This window comes from Trachypithecus francoisi, unplaced genomic scaffold (assembly GCF_009764315.1).
Source record: "Trachypithecus francoisi isolate TF-2019V2 unplaced genomic scaffold, Tfra_2.0 Lachesis_group20, whole genome shotgun sequence".
Taxonomy (NCBI): Eukaryota; Metazoa; Chordata; class Mammalia; order Primates; family Cercopithecidae; genus Trachypithecus; species Trachypithecus francoisi.
The window spans coordinates 41,473,799-41,492,461 of NW_022681466.1; the positions used below are offsets into that span (position 1 = coordinate 41,473,799).

General features: G+C 42.3%; 1 protein-coding gene and 1 pseudogene across 11 annotated transcripts in view; both read left to right on the forward strand.

Annotated features, from left to right (window-relative positions):
• Window positions 1–14,735, forward strand: part of CEP112 (centrosomal protein 112) — a 564,728-nt gene extending 549,993 nt beyond the window's left edge. For 7 of the 11 annotated variants that reach the window (XM_033183912.1, XM_033183914.1, XM_033183911.1 and 4 more), the window contains 3 exons: window positions 8,292–8,393; window positions 13,130–13,194; window positions 14,302–14,735. In XM_033183912.1, the coding sequence (XP_033039803.1) occupies window positions 8,292–8,393; window positions 13,130–13,194; window positions 14,302–14,305 (171 nt within the window). In that variant the 3' untranslated portion in view covers window positions 14,306–14,735. Of the gene's footprint in view, window positions 1–8,291; window positions 8,394–8,695; window positions 8,859–13,129; window positions 13,195–14,301 lie in introns of all 11 variants that reach the window. The other 4 variants (XM_033183919.1, XM_033183917.1, XM_033183922.1 and 1 more) reach the window with 2 other exon arrangements.
• LOC117067401 lies at window positions 5,234–7,307 on the forward strand (annotated as a pseudogene).
• Window positions 14,736–18,663: the final 3,928 nt, after the last annotated feature.

Consider the following 18,663-nt stretch of genomic DNA (forward strand, 5'->3'; position numbering starts at 1 on the left):
GCTGATTGCACAGAGCTGTACATTTCTATCTTAGTTTTTGTTTTATTGTAAACAAGATGACATATTTGACATGGTTTTGACATATGGACATGACTGGTTGATACAGTGTTTGTTTGTTTGTTTTGAGACAGACTCTCACTCTGTTGCCCAGGCTGGAGTGCAGTGGTGCAATGTTGGCTCGCTGCAACCTCCACCTCCTGGCTTCAAGCGATTCTTCTGCCTCAGCCTCCCGAGTAGCTGGGATTACAGGCACCTGCCACTATGCCTGGCTAATTTTTTAGTGGAGACGGAGTTTCACTGTGTTGGCTAGGCTGGTCTTGAACTACTGACCTCAGGTGATCCAGCAGCCTCGGCCTCCCAGAGTGCTGGGATTACAGGCATGAGCCAACACGCCCAGTCAATACAGTGTTTTTTTGAATAAAAACATCATAAAATATGTTTTAGTTCTCCCTTCGCTATTTTTAATGAAATTACAGATTTTCGAGGCTCCCTTTTTCTAATGTCACTTTGAATTTTTATCTCTAGGGACCCCTTGGCTCAAGTCAACTGCACATTCCATACACTTTGTAGTCTCTTATTTATGCAAATGAGCATTTGTCTGATTACCCATCATTTCAGTTTTACTTGATTGGAACATGAAACTCTAGTTAGGGATGGTCTTGGTCTTCACAGTTTACTTTAAAAGTTAAGGGAATCATAGTGTCAGTGCCATGCCTTGGAGGGAAGAGCAGGCAGACTGTTGCCACGGAGCAGGGCACGGCCTGTTAGTCACGTGGGCACCATGTTATAAAGACCCCATTTCCACTCAGCTTACAGGAGTCTTATTACTAATTATAGAAATGTCATTATCACAGTGTCCTGAGTGGGTTTCCTAATTTTATTTTGCTAAGGGAAAGAAGATGAAGGAAGGTAGAGAGAGAAGTAACCGTGGTGGAGAGAGGGAAGCCCCTCTCTTTGGTGCGATGTGGTTGAGGGACATGGAAGAGCACGTAATTATCCACAGTGCTTTTTGAGGATGGTGGGAATGGAGAGAGGATGGAAATGAGCCGCAGCAGAACAGCCTTTGAATACCTTAGTGTTTAATAGACATCACACTGGTATAATAAGATACTTTATGCTAATGAATTTAATATTCATATATAATGATAAAATACATGTATGTGTAAAACTTTTGATCTTGAATCAAAGGAATAGTGTGTCCATCAAACCCTTTGCTTAACTCCACTCAACCTCATCTTGCTTCATGGTCTGTTGTAAGGCCAGATTGTTTCGGCAGTTCCAAATTCATGAATAGTCCATAAGTAAAAGTTCTCATTACCTCATTGTTTCCCCTTAAACACAGCCTGGGTCAGAGGTGGGGGCGGATCACGAGGTCAGGAGATCGAGACCATCCTGGCTAACACGGTGAAACCCCGTCTCTACTAAAAAATGTAAAAAATTAGCCGGGCGAGGTGGCGGGCGCCTGTAGTCCCAGCTACTCGGGAGGCTGAGGCAGGAGAATGGCGGGAACCTGGGAGGCGGAGCTTGCAGTGAGCTGAGATCCGGCCACAGCACTCTAGCCTGGGCGACAGAGCGAGACTCCGTCTCAAAAAAAAAAAAAAAAAAAAGCAGTAGCAAAAGCCAGGCATGGTGGCTTATGCCTATTATCTTAGCACTTTGGGAGGCCAAGGCATGAGGATCACTTGAGCCCTGGAGTTTGAGACCAGCCTAGGCAACATAGTGAGAAACCATACGGGGGAAAAAAAAAATTAGCTGGGCATGGTGGCACACACCTGTAGTCCCAGCTACTCGGGAGGCTGAGGCAGGAGGATTGCTTGAACCTCGGGGGGTTGAGGCTGCAGTGAGCCGTGATTGTGCCATGGCACTCCAGCCTAGGTGATAGAGCAAGACCCTGTCTCTTAAAAAATAAAATTAAATAAAAATAAAAAAATTAAATTAAAAAAAAAGGCTGGGCAGAGTGGCTCATGCCTGTAATCTCAGCACTTTGCGAGGCCAAGGAAGGTGGATCACCTGAGGTCGAGAGTTTGAAACCAGCCTGACCAACATGGAGAAGCCTCGTCTCTACTAAAAATACAGAATTAGCCAGGAATGGTGGTGCATGCCTGTAATCCCAGCTACTCGGGAGGCTGAGGCAGGAGAATCACTTGAACCCAGGAGGCAGAGGTTGCGGTGAGCCGAGATCGTGCCATTGCACTCCAGCCTGGGCAATAAGAGCGAAACTCAGTCTCAAAAAAAAAGGTCACAAGAATCAAGAGTGCTATATAGGAATATAAACTATTTCTTTTTCTTTTGTCATTTTGCCATATGACAAATTTACATGTATCCTTCACTGGTTGGATTTTGAATATGTGCTTCTTTGGGGAATTTGTGGAACTTTCAGGTCAGACATGTATATTGCATTTGTAGAGGTTTTCTCCAATTGGTCATATATAAATCCGTAGTAAGCTAAAATTTTAAAATCAGTAGGAAGGTGTGGGGAGTCCTCTGGAACCAGTTGTTGTTTTCATGGTTGTCACTTTTTTAAAAAGATTGATGACTAGATGGATGTCTGGAAACACTGCAGTTCAACACCCCATCCCCTGTCCCTGGGCCCTGTTGTGCTGGTGAGAGCACTAGAACGTGGTAGCAAAGACTCCTCTAATGCACGTGTCTCTGGCATTCTCTTCCCCCTGGGGTGGACAAATCAGCTCAGCATTTAGAAGGATTATTTAAGAAACTGTAGAGCAAAGTGGACAATAATATGTGTTTGAGAGTCAGACTACCTAAGTTCAAATCATGTTTTACCTCTCTGTGCTTCCCTTATTGGGTCATCAGAAGGATTAAGTCCATATAAAACATGGAGAGTCAACACAAAAAGTCCTCAGTAAATGTTTGCTGGTGGTAACTTTATTAACCTCATAGAATGAAAACAGATTAGTTAAAGTTTTTCATGACTTTATTAAAGTAACAGGATTCAGCTTTATATAATGATTTTTAAATTCAGCATTTGAGCTTAAGGATTCAGGGTAGTAATATTTTCCCAGTTGACAAGTCTCACTCATACATGAGGTAATTTCATATTTTCCAGAGGCTTATTTTAAATTCATTCAAATTCACTAAAATCACAAAAACAAAAGAATAAAGGAATAGACAGGAAGTATGAATGCACGAATCTTCAATAAATGTTGGAAAATGTAACTTCTGAATTTGAAAAGTGATGGAAGGAATAATGGTGATCAAAGAGCAACCTTGGACACACTCAATCTTCTACTCTCAATGGCCTAGCCTCCTACTAGAGAGAAACCATCATATGTGAATAGTGGGCAGGGCGGGAGGAAGGAGAGTCAGGAGAAACCAGCCATGAGCATGAACCAAAGGGCTTAAGTACTTGGCTGTGACCTCCAAAGTGCTTGAAAACTGAGGGACATAGGCCCCCAGAGCAAATGAAATCATAGATTTGGTCAAAGAGTAACGAAGACAACAAAACCAAATCATAGCTGTGGCCTGACCCCAGCTACCCCCGCCACACCTCAACTCTCAGCAAATAGCTGGTTCCATTCAAAAATGAGGTGTAATTTTTCTTTTGGAAAAAGGAACTAGCATATGATCTTTGCTGGATTAAAAGAGAGGAGAAGAAAGAATGTAAGCAAATAATGTGCTGTATATCAAATGGAAAATTACAGTAGGAAAGTTCAGACTAATTATAGTTCTTTATAACAGCTCTTCACAGTGTCAAAGCATTCACAAAACACATTTAGACATCTCTCAAGGAAAATGGTGGAGGGCGATAGAGAAGTAGGAAAAAGGAGATATTTAAAGATGATATAAGTCAACAGACAGATGAAAAGTGATCTCTCAGAGCTTAGGAAAAATGGTAGACAAAAGCAAAAGATTGAAACCATAGTAGATGAAACAAAATAGGAAAATCATAACTAAAACCATCCAAGGAAATATAGTAATTAGGCTAGAGGCTATTATATAAAATGAAATGAAAATATAAAATAGATATAAAATGATAAGAAGAGTTTGGTGCAGTGATGCATGCATGTAATTCCAACTACTCAGGAGGCTGAGGCAGGAAGATCGGTTGAGTCCAGGAGTTGGAGACCAGCCTGGGCAACATAGCAAGACCCTGTCTCAAAATGAAATGATATGAAAGTAAAAATAATAATAGAGAAAATGTTATGGGAGATTGTCAAAGAAGAGCCAACATTCGCAAAATTTTTGTCTCTGAAGAAGAGAACCAACAGGAAAAGATATATATATAGTCAAATACAAATAATCCTTCTAACAAAGGAAACTTTTGTTCAAATAATGGAATGTAAAGGTAGAAAGGGCACATACAATGTCTCAGGAAAATTAATATAAAATAATTAGTATCAAAGCATTTCCCAGTGAAGTTACTAAATGAAGGAAAAAGAAAATCATAGCATCCAAGCAGAAAAAGAAAGTTATATTCAACATGAAAAAAAAACAGATTGGCCTCAGACTTTACCATGGCAATATGTAATGCCAGAAAACACTGGAGAAATGTTCTGAGGGGCTCAAGTAGTCCTCCCACTTCAGCCTCCCAAGTAGTTGGGACTATAGGTGCACACCACCATGCCTAGCTAACTTGATCTTTGTGTTCACAAAGTTATGAGAGAAAGAAAGTGGGATTGAAGCAGTTTTATACCCAGCAAAGTTGTCTTTTAAATACAAAGGCAATGGATAGGCTTTGTTCTATTTTTTTACTGTGAATATACTTTATAATTTGTGTTTACAGTTGAAATTCTGGAAATTCAAAATCAACATATTTGCCCATGAGCTTCTTATAAACACCAGAAAAAGTTTTGACCTTGTGTTCCCTATTGTTCTGCTGTGCTTTGTCCAAATGAACCTTTATGAGCTGACTGCCATCCAGTTTCATGTGAGAAGACCAAATCCTCAAGGACTGCATTGTAAATGCAACCGAGCTAAGCCATCTCCAGCTTCAGAAGACCCTGGAAAATGCCAGACTTGAACTTGTCTGGCTTCTCATCATTGGGCTTCACCATCTTGGCAGTCAAATGGAACATGGCCTTCTTGCTGAGTGCCAGCTTAGGAAAACAGATAGACATTCTAAACAGATAAGGATGTAAGAAATAGTGCATGCCCCAGTTCCCCCAGCTATGGCCATTTTCTGGTCCCTAGCGCAACCATAGCTGAAGAACAACTGCAAGTTGAATTGTTCATGAAGGCTGGCAGTGATGGGGTCAAGATTGGGAACTGCCCCTTCTCCTAGAGACTGTTCATGGTGCTGTGGTTCAAGGGAGTCACCTTCAGTGTCACCATCATTGACACCAAGAGGCAGACCAAGATAGTGCAAAAGCTGTACCCAGAAGGGCAGCTCCCATTCCTGCTGTATGGCATGGAAGAGCACAAGGGCACCAACAAGACTGAGGAATTTCTGTAGGCAGTGCTGTGCCCTCCCAGGTACCCCAAGCTGGCAGCTCTGAACCCTGAGTCCAACACAGCTGAGCTGGACATATTTGCCAGATTTTCTGCTTACATCAGAAATTCAAACCCAGCACTAAATGACAGTCTGGAGAAGGGACTCCTGAAAGCCCTGAAGGTTTTAGACAATTACGTAACATCCCCTGACCCAGAAGAAGTGGATGAAACCAGTGCTGAAGATGAAGGCATCTCTCAGAGGAAGTTTCTGGATGGCAATGAGCTCACCCTGGCTGACTGCAGCCTGTTGTCAAAGCTCCACATAGTACAAGTGTTGTGTAAGAAGTGCCGGGGGGCCGGGTGTCATGGCTCATGCCTGTAATTCCAGCACTTTGGGAGGCCAAGGTGGGCAGATCACTTGAGGTCAGGAGTTCAAGACCAGCCTGGCCTACAAGTTGAAACCCCGTCTCTACTAAAAAAATAATAATAATAATACAAAAAAAAAAATTAGCCAGGTGTGGTGGTACGTACTTGTAATCCCAGCTACTCAGGAGGCTGAGGCAAAAGAATTGCTGGAACCTGGGAGGCAGAGATTACAGTGAGCCAAGATCACGCCACTGCACTCCAGCCTGGGCGACAGAGTGAGATGCCATCTCAAAAGAAAAAAAAAAAAAAGTACCAGGGATTCACCATCCCTGAGGCCTTCCGTGGCGTGCATCGGTACTTGAGCAATGCCTATGCTCAGGAAAAATCTGCCTCCACCTGTCTAGATGATAAGATCAAGCTCGTCTATGAGCAAGGATCCAAGGCCCTGAAATAAGCCCCTCTTGGGACTCCTTCAGCCCCCTCCATTTTCTCCACAAAGGCCCTGGTGGTTTCCACATTACTACCCAATGGACACACTCCAGAATGACCAGTGGGCAGGGAACCCTGGAGCATTTGTCCCGGGATGGTGTGGGGAAGAGGGGATGAGGGAAAGAAATAGGGAGCCTGGGTGAGATTTTTACTCTGGGGTGGGATGGGTAGGACAATGTATTTCAGTAATAAAACACAGAATAAAATTTGTTTAAAAAGGGAATAGGGCGTGCATGAGATGTTTTTAAAAGAGTTGAAACTCAAACTTCCAGAGCCAGTGTTGAGTGATAGAAAAAAAACAATAATCTATATATAACCCACGAACCCTCAATAAATGTTACCCTGAGGTCTGGTTTATAAAGCATGTGTTTTGCGTTGCATTTTTCCTTCGTTTGAGTCAGCTAACTGACTCAAGTATGTGAGTAGCTGGAACTGGCTCACTTGGAAGTAAGTTGAAGAAGAGAAGATGAGAAAAATCAATAGATAGGAGAATCAACAGATATTTCATCAGCAAAGACTTTGCATCTGTGGGAGAGATCATATTTTATTATTTCTTTTTTTCCTTTAAGTATAAGTCACAGGATTATAGCATATCCCAAAAAAAGCACTTTGCCAAAAATTGAAAATTTGTATTCTAGAACAGTGGCCACAGGATTGTAGTCGGTAATGAAATGAATTGTTAAGCACATTTCTTCCTTAATTCAGTTTAGTGTAAGAAAAGTTGGGTCTTAAAGACTGTTCATTTTAAATTATCTTCAGCAAATTGATAGGCCTATCCAACTCAACTCAGTTGTGCACAATTTTCATAGTATATTGCCTATTTCCAGGTGTGTGTGATGAATCACTTGGTATGATACACTGCAACTCAGCTTTAATGTTGGTTAAGTCATGCACAGCACATGCAACAGATTTTAAAAATAATTAATTCTATCATATCTCATAGTAGGAGGAAGAGAAATGCAGAAACACAGCTGGAAGAAGGCACCAGTATCTACACATGCATATTCATGCCTCATCCATGCACATCATCCTGCTCAGGCATATTCTTCCAAAGGCTTTTCTTCTACCCTCTCACTCACCCCTTTAGCCTTGAGAGAGATGAATGGGATGAGCCACCAACCTGTTTTTTTTACTAGCCCAGTGAGCATCAGTTAGTTAAACACAGGCCCGACAGTATTCAGGAGGCAGAAGGGAACCAGGAACCTTCCTATGCCCAGTGCACTCTACCTGTCTACTTGTGTCAAAGGGGGTTGGAGACACCGCTCTGCAGATTCTCCTTCATTCATGTCTTCACAATCATATGAATCACACTTAGTGCCCCAACTACCTGTCAGTTTGGGGGAATAGGGATTTTTTGGGGGGTTTTTGGGGACAAAGTCTCACTCTGTCACCCAGACTGGAGTGCAGTGGCCCGATCTTGGCTCACTGCAGGTTTGACCTCCTGGGCTCAAAGGATCCTCCCACCTCAGCCTCCCAGGTAGCTGAGACTACAGATGTGCACCACCATGCCCAGCTAATTTTTATATATTTTTTAGAGATGCCCAGGCTGGTCTCAAACTCCTGGGCTCAAGTGATCTGCCCACCTCAGTCTCCCAAAGTGCTGGGACTACAGGCGTGAGCCACCACACCCTCAAGGAGTATGTTAACCAAAGCAGAGACATGCTATGAGTTGTCCTCAGATCACAGCTTAGTATGGTTGGAGTTCACATCCTGATCAAGGAGAGGCTGCAGGGCTGGCATAGTGGGGAACCTCATGAGTGAAGAGGAGAAAACAATGATTTTACTTATCAGATGCTGAAAATTGTGTTCACAAGGATTTAAAAGAAAGCATTGTTACAGGGACTGTGTCTCTCAGAGTCACGGGGTCAGGCTGGGTAGCCTTTTGAGTTTTTAACTCTTCTTCTTATTTCATCTTTATTGTCTGGTTTCTGACCGTATGTAACAAACCTTTCATTGTGATGAACAGATACTATTCTGGGACTTCTTAATTTCAAAACAATCATTTATGTGGTAAAAAGATAACTCTTAATTTTTTTCCAATTTAGATAACTTACATACGACAAGAATATGAAACAAAATTGAAAGGGTTGATGCCAGCATCCCTAAGACAAGAACTTGAAGACACCATTTCCTCCCTAAAATCACAGGTAATTACTAGAATCAAGGCATTTTCCAAGGACTAGGTGATATGCATACTCTGAAAAGAAACTTGCAAAGAAATCTGATTCCAAATTGATGCCAGAAATCAATGTGATGTCATTGTAAAACTTGCTACTCAGGATAAATTGTTTTCATTTTTTTAAAAATTTTTTTCTTGTTTAATAACTCATTGTCTCAATAAGAATTTCTTTGAAGCACCCTTAAAATTGAAAAGTTCAGTCAGTTGTAACATCAATTCATTTACAGTCTACCTTTCAATATAGCCTCATTCTTTTATTCTTGATTTCAGGTCCGAAATGCCATCACTTAGCATATGGCTGATTCCTCACTGTGTAGAAGTGCAAAGAAATTGAAAGCACAGTTATGTTAGAAGCACTTTTATTCTGGTGTATTTTACATGGTCGTTAGAGATAACAAGATACATTCTATGTTCAAGGCAAAATAATGACAAGGTATTCAAACAATTAGGTTAAATAGTTGTTGTTGAAATGCATGGTTCTTGGCTGGGCGTGGTGGCTCATGCCTATAATCCTAGTGCTTTGGGAGGCCGAGGCAGGCAGACCTTTTGAGGTCAGGAGTTTGAGACCAGCCTAGCCAACGTGGCAAAATCCCGTCTCTACTAAAAATACAAAAATTAGCTGGGCATGGTGGCCCATGCCTATATTCCCAGCTACTTGGGAGGCTGAGGCAGGAGAATCACTTGAACCCGGGAGGCAGAGGTTGCAGTGAGCCGAGATCGCACCACTGCACTCCAGCCTGGGTGACAGAACAAGACTCTGTCTCAAAAAAGAAAAGAAATATGGGCCGGGCGCGGTGGCTCAAGCCTGTAATCCCAGCACTTTGGGAAGCCGAGACGGGCGGATCACGAGGTCAGGAGATCAAGACCATCCTGGCTAACACGGTGAAACCCCATCTCTACTAAAAAATACAAAAAAAAAAAAAAAAACTAGCCGGGCGACGTGGCCGGCGCCTGTAGTCCCAGCTACTCGGGAGGCTGAGGCAGGAGAATGGCGTAAACCCAGGAGGCGGAGCTTGCAGTGAGCTGAGATCCGGCCACTGCACTCCAGCCTGGGCGGCAGAGCGAGACTCTGTCTCAAAAAAAAAAAAAGAAAAGAAAAAGAAATATGGTTGGGTGCCGTGGCTCACGCCTGTAATCCCAGCACTTCGGGAGGCAGAGGCAGGTGGATCACCTGAGATCAGGAGTTTGAGACCAGCCTGGCCAACAGGGTGATATCCTGTCTCTCCTAAAAATACAAAAATTAGCTAGGCGTGGTAGTGCATGCCTGTAATCCCAGCTACTCAGGAAGCTGAGGCAGGAGAATCACTTGAACCTGGGAGGCAGAGGTTGCAGTGAGCTGAGATTGCACCACTGCACTCCAGCCTGGGTGACAGAGCAAGACTCCATCTAAAAAAAAGAAAAAAAAAAAGAGAAAAGAAAAAAAAGAAGTGTGTGGTTCTTGATGCGGTTCATGATGTAAGAAAACTTGTAACATATTTTTGCTACATACTTCTGTATTGTTTGACTGTTTTACATATTGTTGGTATCATGAGAAAGAGTTTGTGTATTCACATTTCCAATACACTTCGAATTTTATTTTTTTTTTTCATTTTTTTGAGATGGAATTTCACTGTCACCCAGGCTGGAGTTCAGTGGTGCCATCTTGGCTCACTGCAGCCTCTGCCTCCCAAGTTTAAGCGAGTCTCCAGCCTCATCCTCTCAAGTAGCTGGGATTACAGGCGCATGCCACCACGCCCAGCTAATTTTTGTATTTATAGTGGAGACGGGATTTCGCTATCTTGGCCAGGCTGGTCTCGAACTCCTGACCTCAAGCGATTCACCCACCTCAGCCTCCCAAAGTGTTGGGATTACAAGCATGAGCCACCGTGCCCAGCCCACTTTGAAGTTTCAGACATATTTTTTCCTTGAAAAATTCCATGAGGGTTGGCCGGGCACGGTGGCTCAAGCCTGTAATCCCAGCACTTTGGGAGGCCGAGACGGGTGGATCACGAGGTCAGGAGATCGAGACCATCCTGGCTAACACGGTGAAACCCCGTCTCTACTAAAAAATACAAAAAACTAGCCGGGCGAGATGGCGGGCGCCTGTAGTCCCAGCTACTCGGGAGGCTGAGGCAGGAGAATGGCGTAAACCCGGGAGGCGGAGCTTACAGTGAGCCGAGAAAAAAAAAAAAGAAAAATTCCATGAGGGAAAGAAAGTATTTCTTTTTTTTTTTTTTTTTTTTTTTTTTTTTTTTTTTTTTTTTTTTTTTGAGACGGAGTCTTGCTCTGCCACCCAGGCTGGAGTGCAGTGGCCGGATCTCAGCTCACTGCAAGCTCCGCCTCCCGGGTTTACGCCATTCTCCTGCCTCAGCCTCCCGAGTAGCTGGGACTACAGGCGCCCGCCTCGTCGCCCGGCTAGTTTTTTGTATTTTTAAGTAGAGACAGGGTTTCACCGTATTAGCCAGGATGGTCTCGATCTCCTGACCTCGTGATCCGCCCGTCTCGGCCTCCCAAAGTGCTGGGATTACAGGCTTGAGCCACCGCGCCCGGCCAAGAAAGTATTTCTTTACTCCCTGTATCAAGTACTGTGCCTGGCACATAACAGGTGCTTAATAAATATATTTATGAATAAAATAAATGATATGGTTTGATGATATCCACGTTATCTATTTATAATATGTAAGATAAAATGTGGAACACATTTTAGCTGCTCCTTTTATATTCCCCTAGTAAAAAGTCTCTAATCTGATAATGAAATGTTCATAATCTCAATCCATATGCTACCGTTTCCGATTGCTTCTATGGGCTATGAAATTTGCTCATGCCTGCATATAAAAATAAGTACTGGAGGAGAATGGGAACATACAAAGGGTTAAGTAATCTTTATTTACATGAAAAGCTCCACTCCAGGTGTGGTTTACCCATTAAGTTTGTAGGTGAGCTACAGATAGTGTCAGCTAGGTAGGACCTGATGCCTTCAGAGGGGTTTTTTTAGGAAGAGGGAAAAAAAAGAAATCTGAAAACTACCTGCAGGACTTCTATTATCATTCATATCATTTCACTGTAATAAAAGCCACTTCAGCCTCCTAAAACTGCAGGCTGACCCAGAAAGAGAGTACTGCCAGCTGCGATAGGGCCTCAGAGTTGGCAGCTGCACGGAGGAGTCACAGACCATACAGTGAGCAAATTTAGTTTGAAAGCACAGGTGCCTGTGTTTTTTGAGAATTGTTGGAATTCCGATTACAGAGCATGGTTGGGGGAGGGAAGTTGAATCAGTGTAGTCCCTGCATCTGTCAAAATTATCAATTGTCCTATGGGTCACTTGAGCAATTGGATAAAATGAAGACGAGGGTGCCATACAAATCAGCAAAACCAGGAGGACCACTTTGATATGCACCCATTTAGAAAGACTGTGTTTTCTTCTCTTTCAAGCACATTTTCTGTTCTGCCAGCTGTATTCTCTTGCATAACTATGTTTCGGGATCAACCGTTGCCATGGTTTCAGTTCAGACCAAAGACACAAGAATAAACAATTCTGAAACGATCAAATACCACTGACTCTTGATTACATTAAGCCATGGTATAAGTTAGCCCCAAACCATTTATATTGGGTTGTGTAAGGTACTTTTGAATGCACGCCTGATACAGGCATCTTTAATAGTATAGAAATGTATGCTTCACAATAATCAAATGCTTTGTAAAGATCTGATTGAAGACAATATGCTAAACAACGCAGTTTCCTCCAGCCCCCTAAGAATGGTGGTCTGGCAATTGTACCTGCTATGAGCTCTGCACTAGGTGGTTTCTCTAGTTGTTTCATGTCATCCTCATAACCCTGGGAAGTAGCTGTCATTAACCCCGTTTCACAGGTTAGGCATCAAGAGCTTAAGTAATTTTCCTAGAGCCACAAATGGCAAGCCAGGAATTGAACCCAAGTTGGCCTAACTCCAGACAAAGCTCAGGGTCTTTCCACTATGAAGTTCTGTCTCTCCAACCTCAGGGAATCCCTAGGATGGACTAAGATTTCCAGAAAGCAGTAATTTTCTTTACACTCACTCACTCCTCCATTCATTCAACAGCTAGTGAAACCAGCCACATGCCCAGCCCTGTAAAAGAAACTGGGGTAGAGAGACAGAAAAGTCATTCTTGCCCAAGAGAAGCTCTCAGGTTTAGGGAAGACATATGAAAACAAATACCCACAAAGCAGTGTGAGAAGTATCAGTAATAGAAGGGAGGAACACAGAGCAGGGGACCACTGGCTTTGCCTGGGGCTAGGAGGCGGGGAGCAGTTGGGGAGGAGTTGAACGATTCCACAGGAGAGATGACATTTAAACCAAATGGTGGAGGATGAATAGGAGACAGAAAGACAAGTGTTCCAAAGAGAGAAAATGGCCTGGGCCAAAGAGCGACGGAGTGAGAAAGACATGGTGTAGAAACAGCAGTGGTGGACAGGGCATGAGGACAGGTAAAGCCACAGTGATGGGGGTGGGCCACATCAAAATGGCGCTGCAATGAGGAGTTTGAACTTTATTCTGTCGTATCTGACGGATTTTCAATAAGGATGAGATGTGACCAAATGTAAAAAACACAACATTGACATTCAACAAATCCTCTGAGTTTTATCTAGGGAATTATCTGAATTTAAATAAAATCGTACCATACTATTTGCACAATATTGACATGTAAGCCATGTCCACCTCTTCTCACACAAGGTGTCTTTTCTAGGTTAATTTTCTGCAAAAGAGAGCCTCCATCCTTCAAGAAGAACTGACTACATACCAAGGCAGAAGGTACAGCCCATAAGCAGGTGTCTCCTGGTTAGTTTGTGTTGTGGCACCTGTAAGCCTCCTCGTTTGGCCTTTGTCTTTATTAAAATGCTTGGACATAATACAAGTTTTGAAAAAGACTTGTTTTTAGTAAGTAGCATGTCTTTAAGAAGTCACCCCCCTTCTCATCCCAGTGCTTAGTCTGTACTGTCAGAACAAGATGAGAGAATCTGCTGGGCACGGTGGCTCACTCCTGTAATCCCAGCACTTTGGGAGGCCAAGGCAGGAGGATCACCTGAGCTCAGGAGTTCAAGACCAGCCTGGCCAACATGGTGAAACCCTGTCTCTACTAAAAATACAAAAATTAGCTAGGTGTGGTGGCACACACCTATAATCCCAGCTACTCAGGAGGCTGAGGCAGGATAATTGCTTGAACCTGGGAGGCAGAGGTTGCAGTGAGCTGAGATCACACCACGGCATTCCAGCCTGGGCAACAGAGGAAGACTCTGTCTCGAAAAAAGAAAGATGAGAGGATCTGCAGGGGCATGGCAAGTCCAGGCCTTACCTGGACAAGAGGACAAGACGTCTTGAGGCCCAGTGATGGAGTGAAGGAGACATAATCTTCCTTTAAGATAGAGAGATGTTGCAGTGCTTGCTAGGATAGCTCACATCTTCAAAGTCCTTTCCCCTAAGGGTTTGGCGTTGTTCTCCAGACCAGAATAGATCAACAGCTCAGTGATCCAGCACTCACAGTGACTTGAGTACCCTCAGTGCTCTTTTTGCGGATGCATGAGACCTTTTGTAGTCAAAGGTTCCCAGTGACATCACTAACACAGATTATGTTTACCTCCTGTAATTCCATCAAACACCCTGTTTGTGCAGTGAAAGACTGAACTACTTATTTGGCTTTGAATTAAAAGGAAAGATCTTGTGGATCACACATTTTTCAAAAGGTTCTGTTTGCTTGGTGTCAGTAAGATTTGATCCCTTATAGATAAGCATAAATGATGAAATTTTGATATTAAATATCCTTTTCAACCCCTATCAACTTCTCCAGAATTGGAGCTTATTTTTTGATTGACATACCTGTTAAACCTAGAGAAAGTCGTGACTGTGATTTTTGGTTTACAGGTAACTGCACAAGAGAATGCAATGGATACAATTTCCAGGCTGCGCTGTGGGCTTCCTCCAGCAGGTTTGAAGATTTGGATATTGTAAACTGTGAGATCAGTGGCATTTTTAAAATCCTTAAATGTAATTAAGATCATAAAAACATGCATCATTCATACACTAGTGGGGTGGTTTTATTTGTGTCTGCCTAAGTTATTTTTTTAACATTCCATTATTTTTGATTTTCATGTTTGTGTGCATTTGAGTATGTGCTGAGAACTGCTTATATTGGGCAAAGAAATGATTTCTTATGATACGCCTTGTTAATCCTTTTGCATAGAGTTTTACTAGTTGCGTACGATCAAAATCACGTTTATAGTATCATATCAAAAATTCTGACCTGTTTACACTGTTTTCATGTTCATGTTCGTATATTATTAAAATATTATTTTGTACTTATCAGGTTTATTTCTACTTTTTATTGAACCTCATTTGCTAAAATAAATGTGACATATATATGGTATTTTTCCCCAGCAAATGCTAGCAATCTCAAATACTTCGGGAAAATATACCTTATATCATGTCAACAATCAAATCCATAATTAGTGCATGAATTGGTGTTTAGGATAAAATTGCTGGATCATCTGATATCAGTCCAAGTATTTGTCTCATTGGTCTCCAGTCACGTCCTGGAACCCTAGAGGCAGAATATGGTGTGACAATTTTAGATAGCTGCTGTGGTTTTATTGTTACTTTCTTGATCTGCCTTTTTATGGTGGTTGTTTTCATTATATCAATCGATGATCCTTAAGAAAGCCTAAAAAATGTGAGGTGAGGTTATGAGGACACGACACATTGGCAAGTAGCCACAGAATATGCTTTACTTGGTCCGGTTTGCATGTGGGCACCACATGGTGTTACTTCCATGAGTGGATGGTGAAGTCAGGGTCCCTCTCCCCACCCAAATGCCCAAGAGCTGTTCTGCGATGATTGGTCAACCCATCTGCCAAGGAAATTTTGAATTGCGGTGAATGAGTGAATGGATGCTCCAGATTCTTTCAACTGCATTGTGGTGTGTGCCATGGGCATTTTGAGCTCTCTAAAAATCTGGCCCATGGGCGGGGCTGTAATACTCTGGTTTACTGTAAAAGGACGGGGCACAACGTTTATTTACACTTTTTCAAAATTCTTTTCTCTTTCCCACACCCAAGTCTGTTGTTTGCAGCCCAAGGATTAATTACCCCTTTTTGTACTGTAACTGAGCCAGGAAGATGATAAGGAAGTAACAGGTTTTACAGCCACTTCCAAAGTCAGGGCGAGAATTGGCATAAACAGGACTGGGCTGTGGCCATCAGTAGGAGGCCTGGGATTCTTGCACTAACTCATCTCTGTGGGGCTACTGGTAATGTTCAGATACCCTGACACCTCCTCCAGGAATAGAAGTCTGTGACCTTTGGAAGATGAGCTTTTTCCTGCATATACAATAAATTATAGTACTGGTTTCAAGAATATTTAGGAAAAAGCAAAATCATTGCAGACACTATTAAAACAAATGAGGATTATTGGTACTCAGACTATGATTTAGTCTGAAGGGAAAGATTCCTGCAGGATTCCTGTTAAGTACTTCTTTCTGTACAGACCATGGAAAACAAGTTGAAGCTCACCAGATTTCATTAGTAAAGTTATTAGCTGCTTGAGGTGAAAATACTTTGTGAATTGTGTTGAATGCTGGCTTTGGAACTCCCACTCAAGACTATTTATTTTCCATGAGTAAATATCAGTAGGTGTTTTGGAAGGTTGCCTGCCATTCTTTCTTTTCCTTATTTCAAGGGTTATGAAATTACAAACACTGGTGAACCTTTGTTTCCTTTCTGAACCATGTCATGTATGTCTGGGAGTAAAGGGAATGAAACTTTAGGTCACTTTGATTGGATGTGATAGGAATGGATAGTTGACACTAATGTCTTTGTGAACATTCTCTGATAAAGGAAGAGAAAGAAAAATTGCATTTGACATGTTTGAAATTCCTTACTGAGTTGAGCGGTGATTATAGAAATGGCTACTGGGAGAAAAAAACTAGTGCTCAGGAAATAAATTATAAACACCGTGCCTTATTATAAAATCATCTAAGATTCCATCCGTTCTTTTATCTGCTGGAAGATCAATTGTTCATCACAAGTACCTAATTTTGTTACATCTCAAGTTATCATTATTGGCTGCTGTACCGGAGTCATCACCTGTGCTTTTTCTATTCCAACAAGTAATTGTCAACAGGTAGTGGTTGGTAAAGGGTTTGGAACAAGCCAAGCAGAAGAAACACTCTGCAACCCTGGGTTCTTGGTGTTTGTTGTCATCCACTTATGGGGTCAGGGAAGAGAAGGGCGAACAGCAAAGTTAGCTATTCAGTCATCCACGTATGTCACAATTTTGTTCAAGTCCACCATTTCTGCATCACCAAGCAGTGCGCCCTTTCAGGGGTCTGAGCTCTGATTTTGCAGCCTCCCCACTCAACAATGAACTTCACAGAGGGCAGCCATCAGGGGCATAATGAAGAAAACAGGAAGACTAAGAGGGAACAGAGAATGATGGACTTGCTTCTAAGACCGTACAAAAGAATTGACTGTGATTCAAGGGAAATAGCTCAGATTCAAACATTATCCTGTAATGTCACATATCAACAGAGATTTCTTCAGAAACGGGTACATGCTTGTAGTGGTGAGCAACCTCATTAAAGGCATCTGTAGAGACAGTGCAGACAGAAGGAACTGTGAGTTGGAATTAACAATTAACAGCTCTCTTATTGAAGTGCATCACCATCCATAGAAGGCAGTGGTGTTTTAGCTTTCTTTCTAAGTAAAAAGGAAAGGTAAAACATCAAAAATGGTGGGAGAAAAGTTTCAGAACACAAGGTCATTTTAATTCATAGTTTCCTTAAAAGAACTATCTCTTCTGAGCTTTCATATTTTGTTCAGAAAGGTCATCTCTTTTAAGCCTTGTCATTAAAGATGGCTTGCTCTTTAAAGTGAATTATCAAAGGGTATAGAAATTGCAAGTTACTGAAACTAAAATGCATGATCAATTTTAAGTCTGCTAACTAAAACCTACTTAAAATTGGATGTGCTTTTGTCCTGGCAGCCCCTTTGATAAAACCAGAAAAAGATACATGGTTGGTCAATTCAAAGTAGGGAATGAAGATAATTAGGTAAAACTTTTTTTCAACTGATATTGAAGTGGTTCTTGGCTTTGGAGACTTGATTAGGAAGTGGTGGTATAGGCTGTAATAGTATTTGAAAAGTAAAAATGGAGGCCAGGTGCCGTAGCTCATGCTTGTAATCCCAGCACTTTGGGAGGCCGAGGTGGGTGGATCATGTGGTCAGGAGATCGAGACCATCCTGGCCAACATGGTAAAATCCTGTCTCTACTAAAAATACAAAAACTAGGTGGGCGTGGTGGCATGCACCTGTAATCCCAGCTACTCGGGAGGCTGAGGCAGGAGAATCACTTGAACCTGGGAGACAGAGGTTGCAGTAAGCCGAGATCACACCACTACACTCCAACCTAGGCGACAGAGCGAGACTCTGTCTAAAAAAAGAAAGAAAAAGAAAAGTAAAATGGAATACCCTAGATTTTGACCTGGTTAGTGTTAACATTCTTCACTATATTGTTTTAAAATCAGATCATATTATTTACTTCTCATATGGAGGAAGAGAAATGAAATTTGTAACATAAGACTGAAGGAATTTGAAAATCTGGATTCCTCACCACTATCTAGTTCTGCTGAAAATCTCTTCTTCCAGGCATTTCAGTTTTAAACAAGGATTTCCATCAGGCAATTTTTTTTTTTTTTTTTTCCGAAACGGAGTTTCGCTCTTGTTGCCCAGGCTGGAGTACAATGGCATGATCTTGGCTCACCACAACCTCTGCCTCCAGGTTCAAGCGATTCTCCTGCCTCAGCCTCCCAAGTAGCCGGGACTACAGGCGTGCACCACCACACCCAGCTAATTTTGTATTTTTAGTAGAGACAGGGTTTCTCCATGTTGGTCAGGCTGGTCTCGAACTCCTGAACTCTGGTAATCCACCTGCCTCGGCCTCTCAAAGTGCTGGGATTACAGGCATGAGCCACCGCGCCAAGCCCAGGCAAATGTTTTAAAACCAAAGACCCAAGATGCTGTTATGGATTCTGCTATTTTGAGAATGCTTAATCTAGACTTTAGACTAATACATATTCTTTTCTTTTCTTTTCTTTTTTTTTTTTTTTTGAGAGAGTCTTGCACTGTTGCTCTGTCGCCCAGGCTGGAGCACAGTGGCACGATCTCAGCTCACTGCAACCTCCGTCTTGTGGGTTCAAGCGATTCTCCTGCCTCAGCCTCCCAAGTAGCTGGG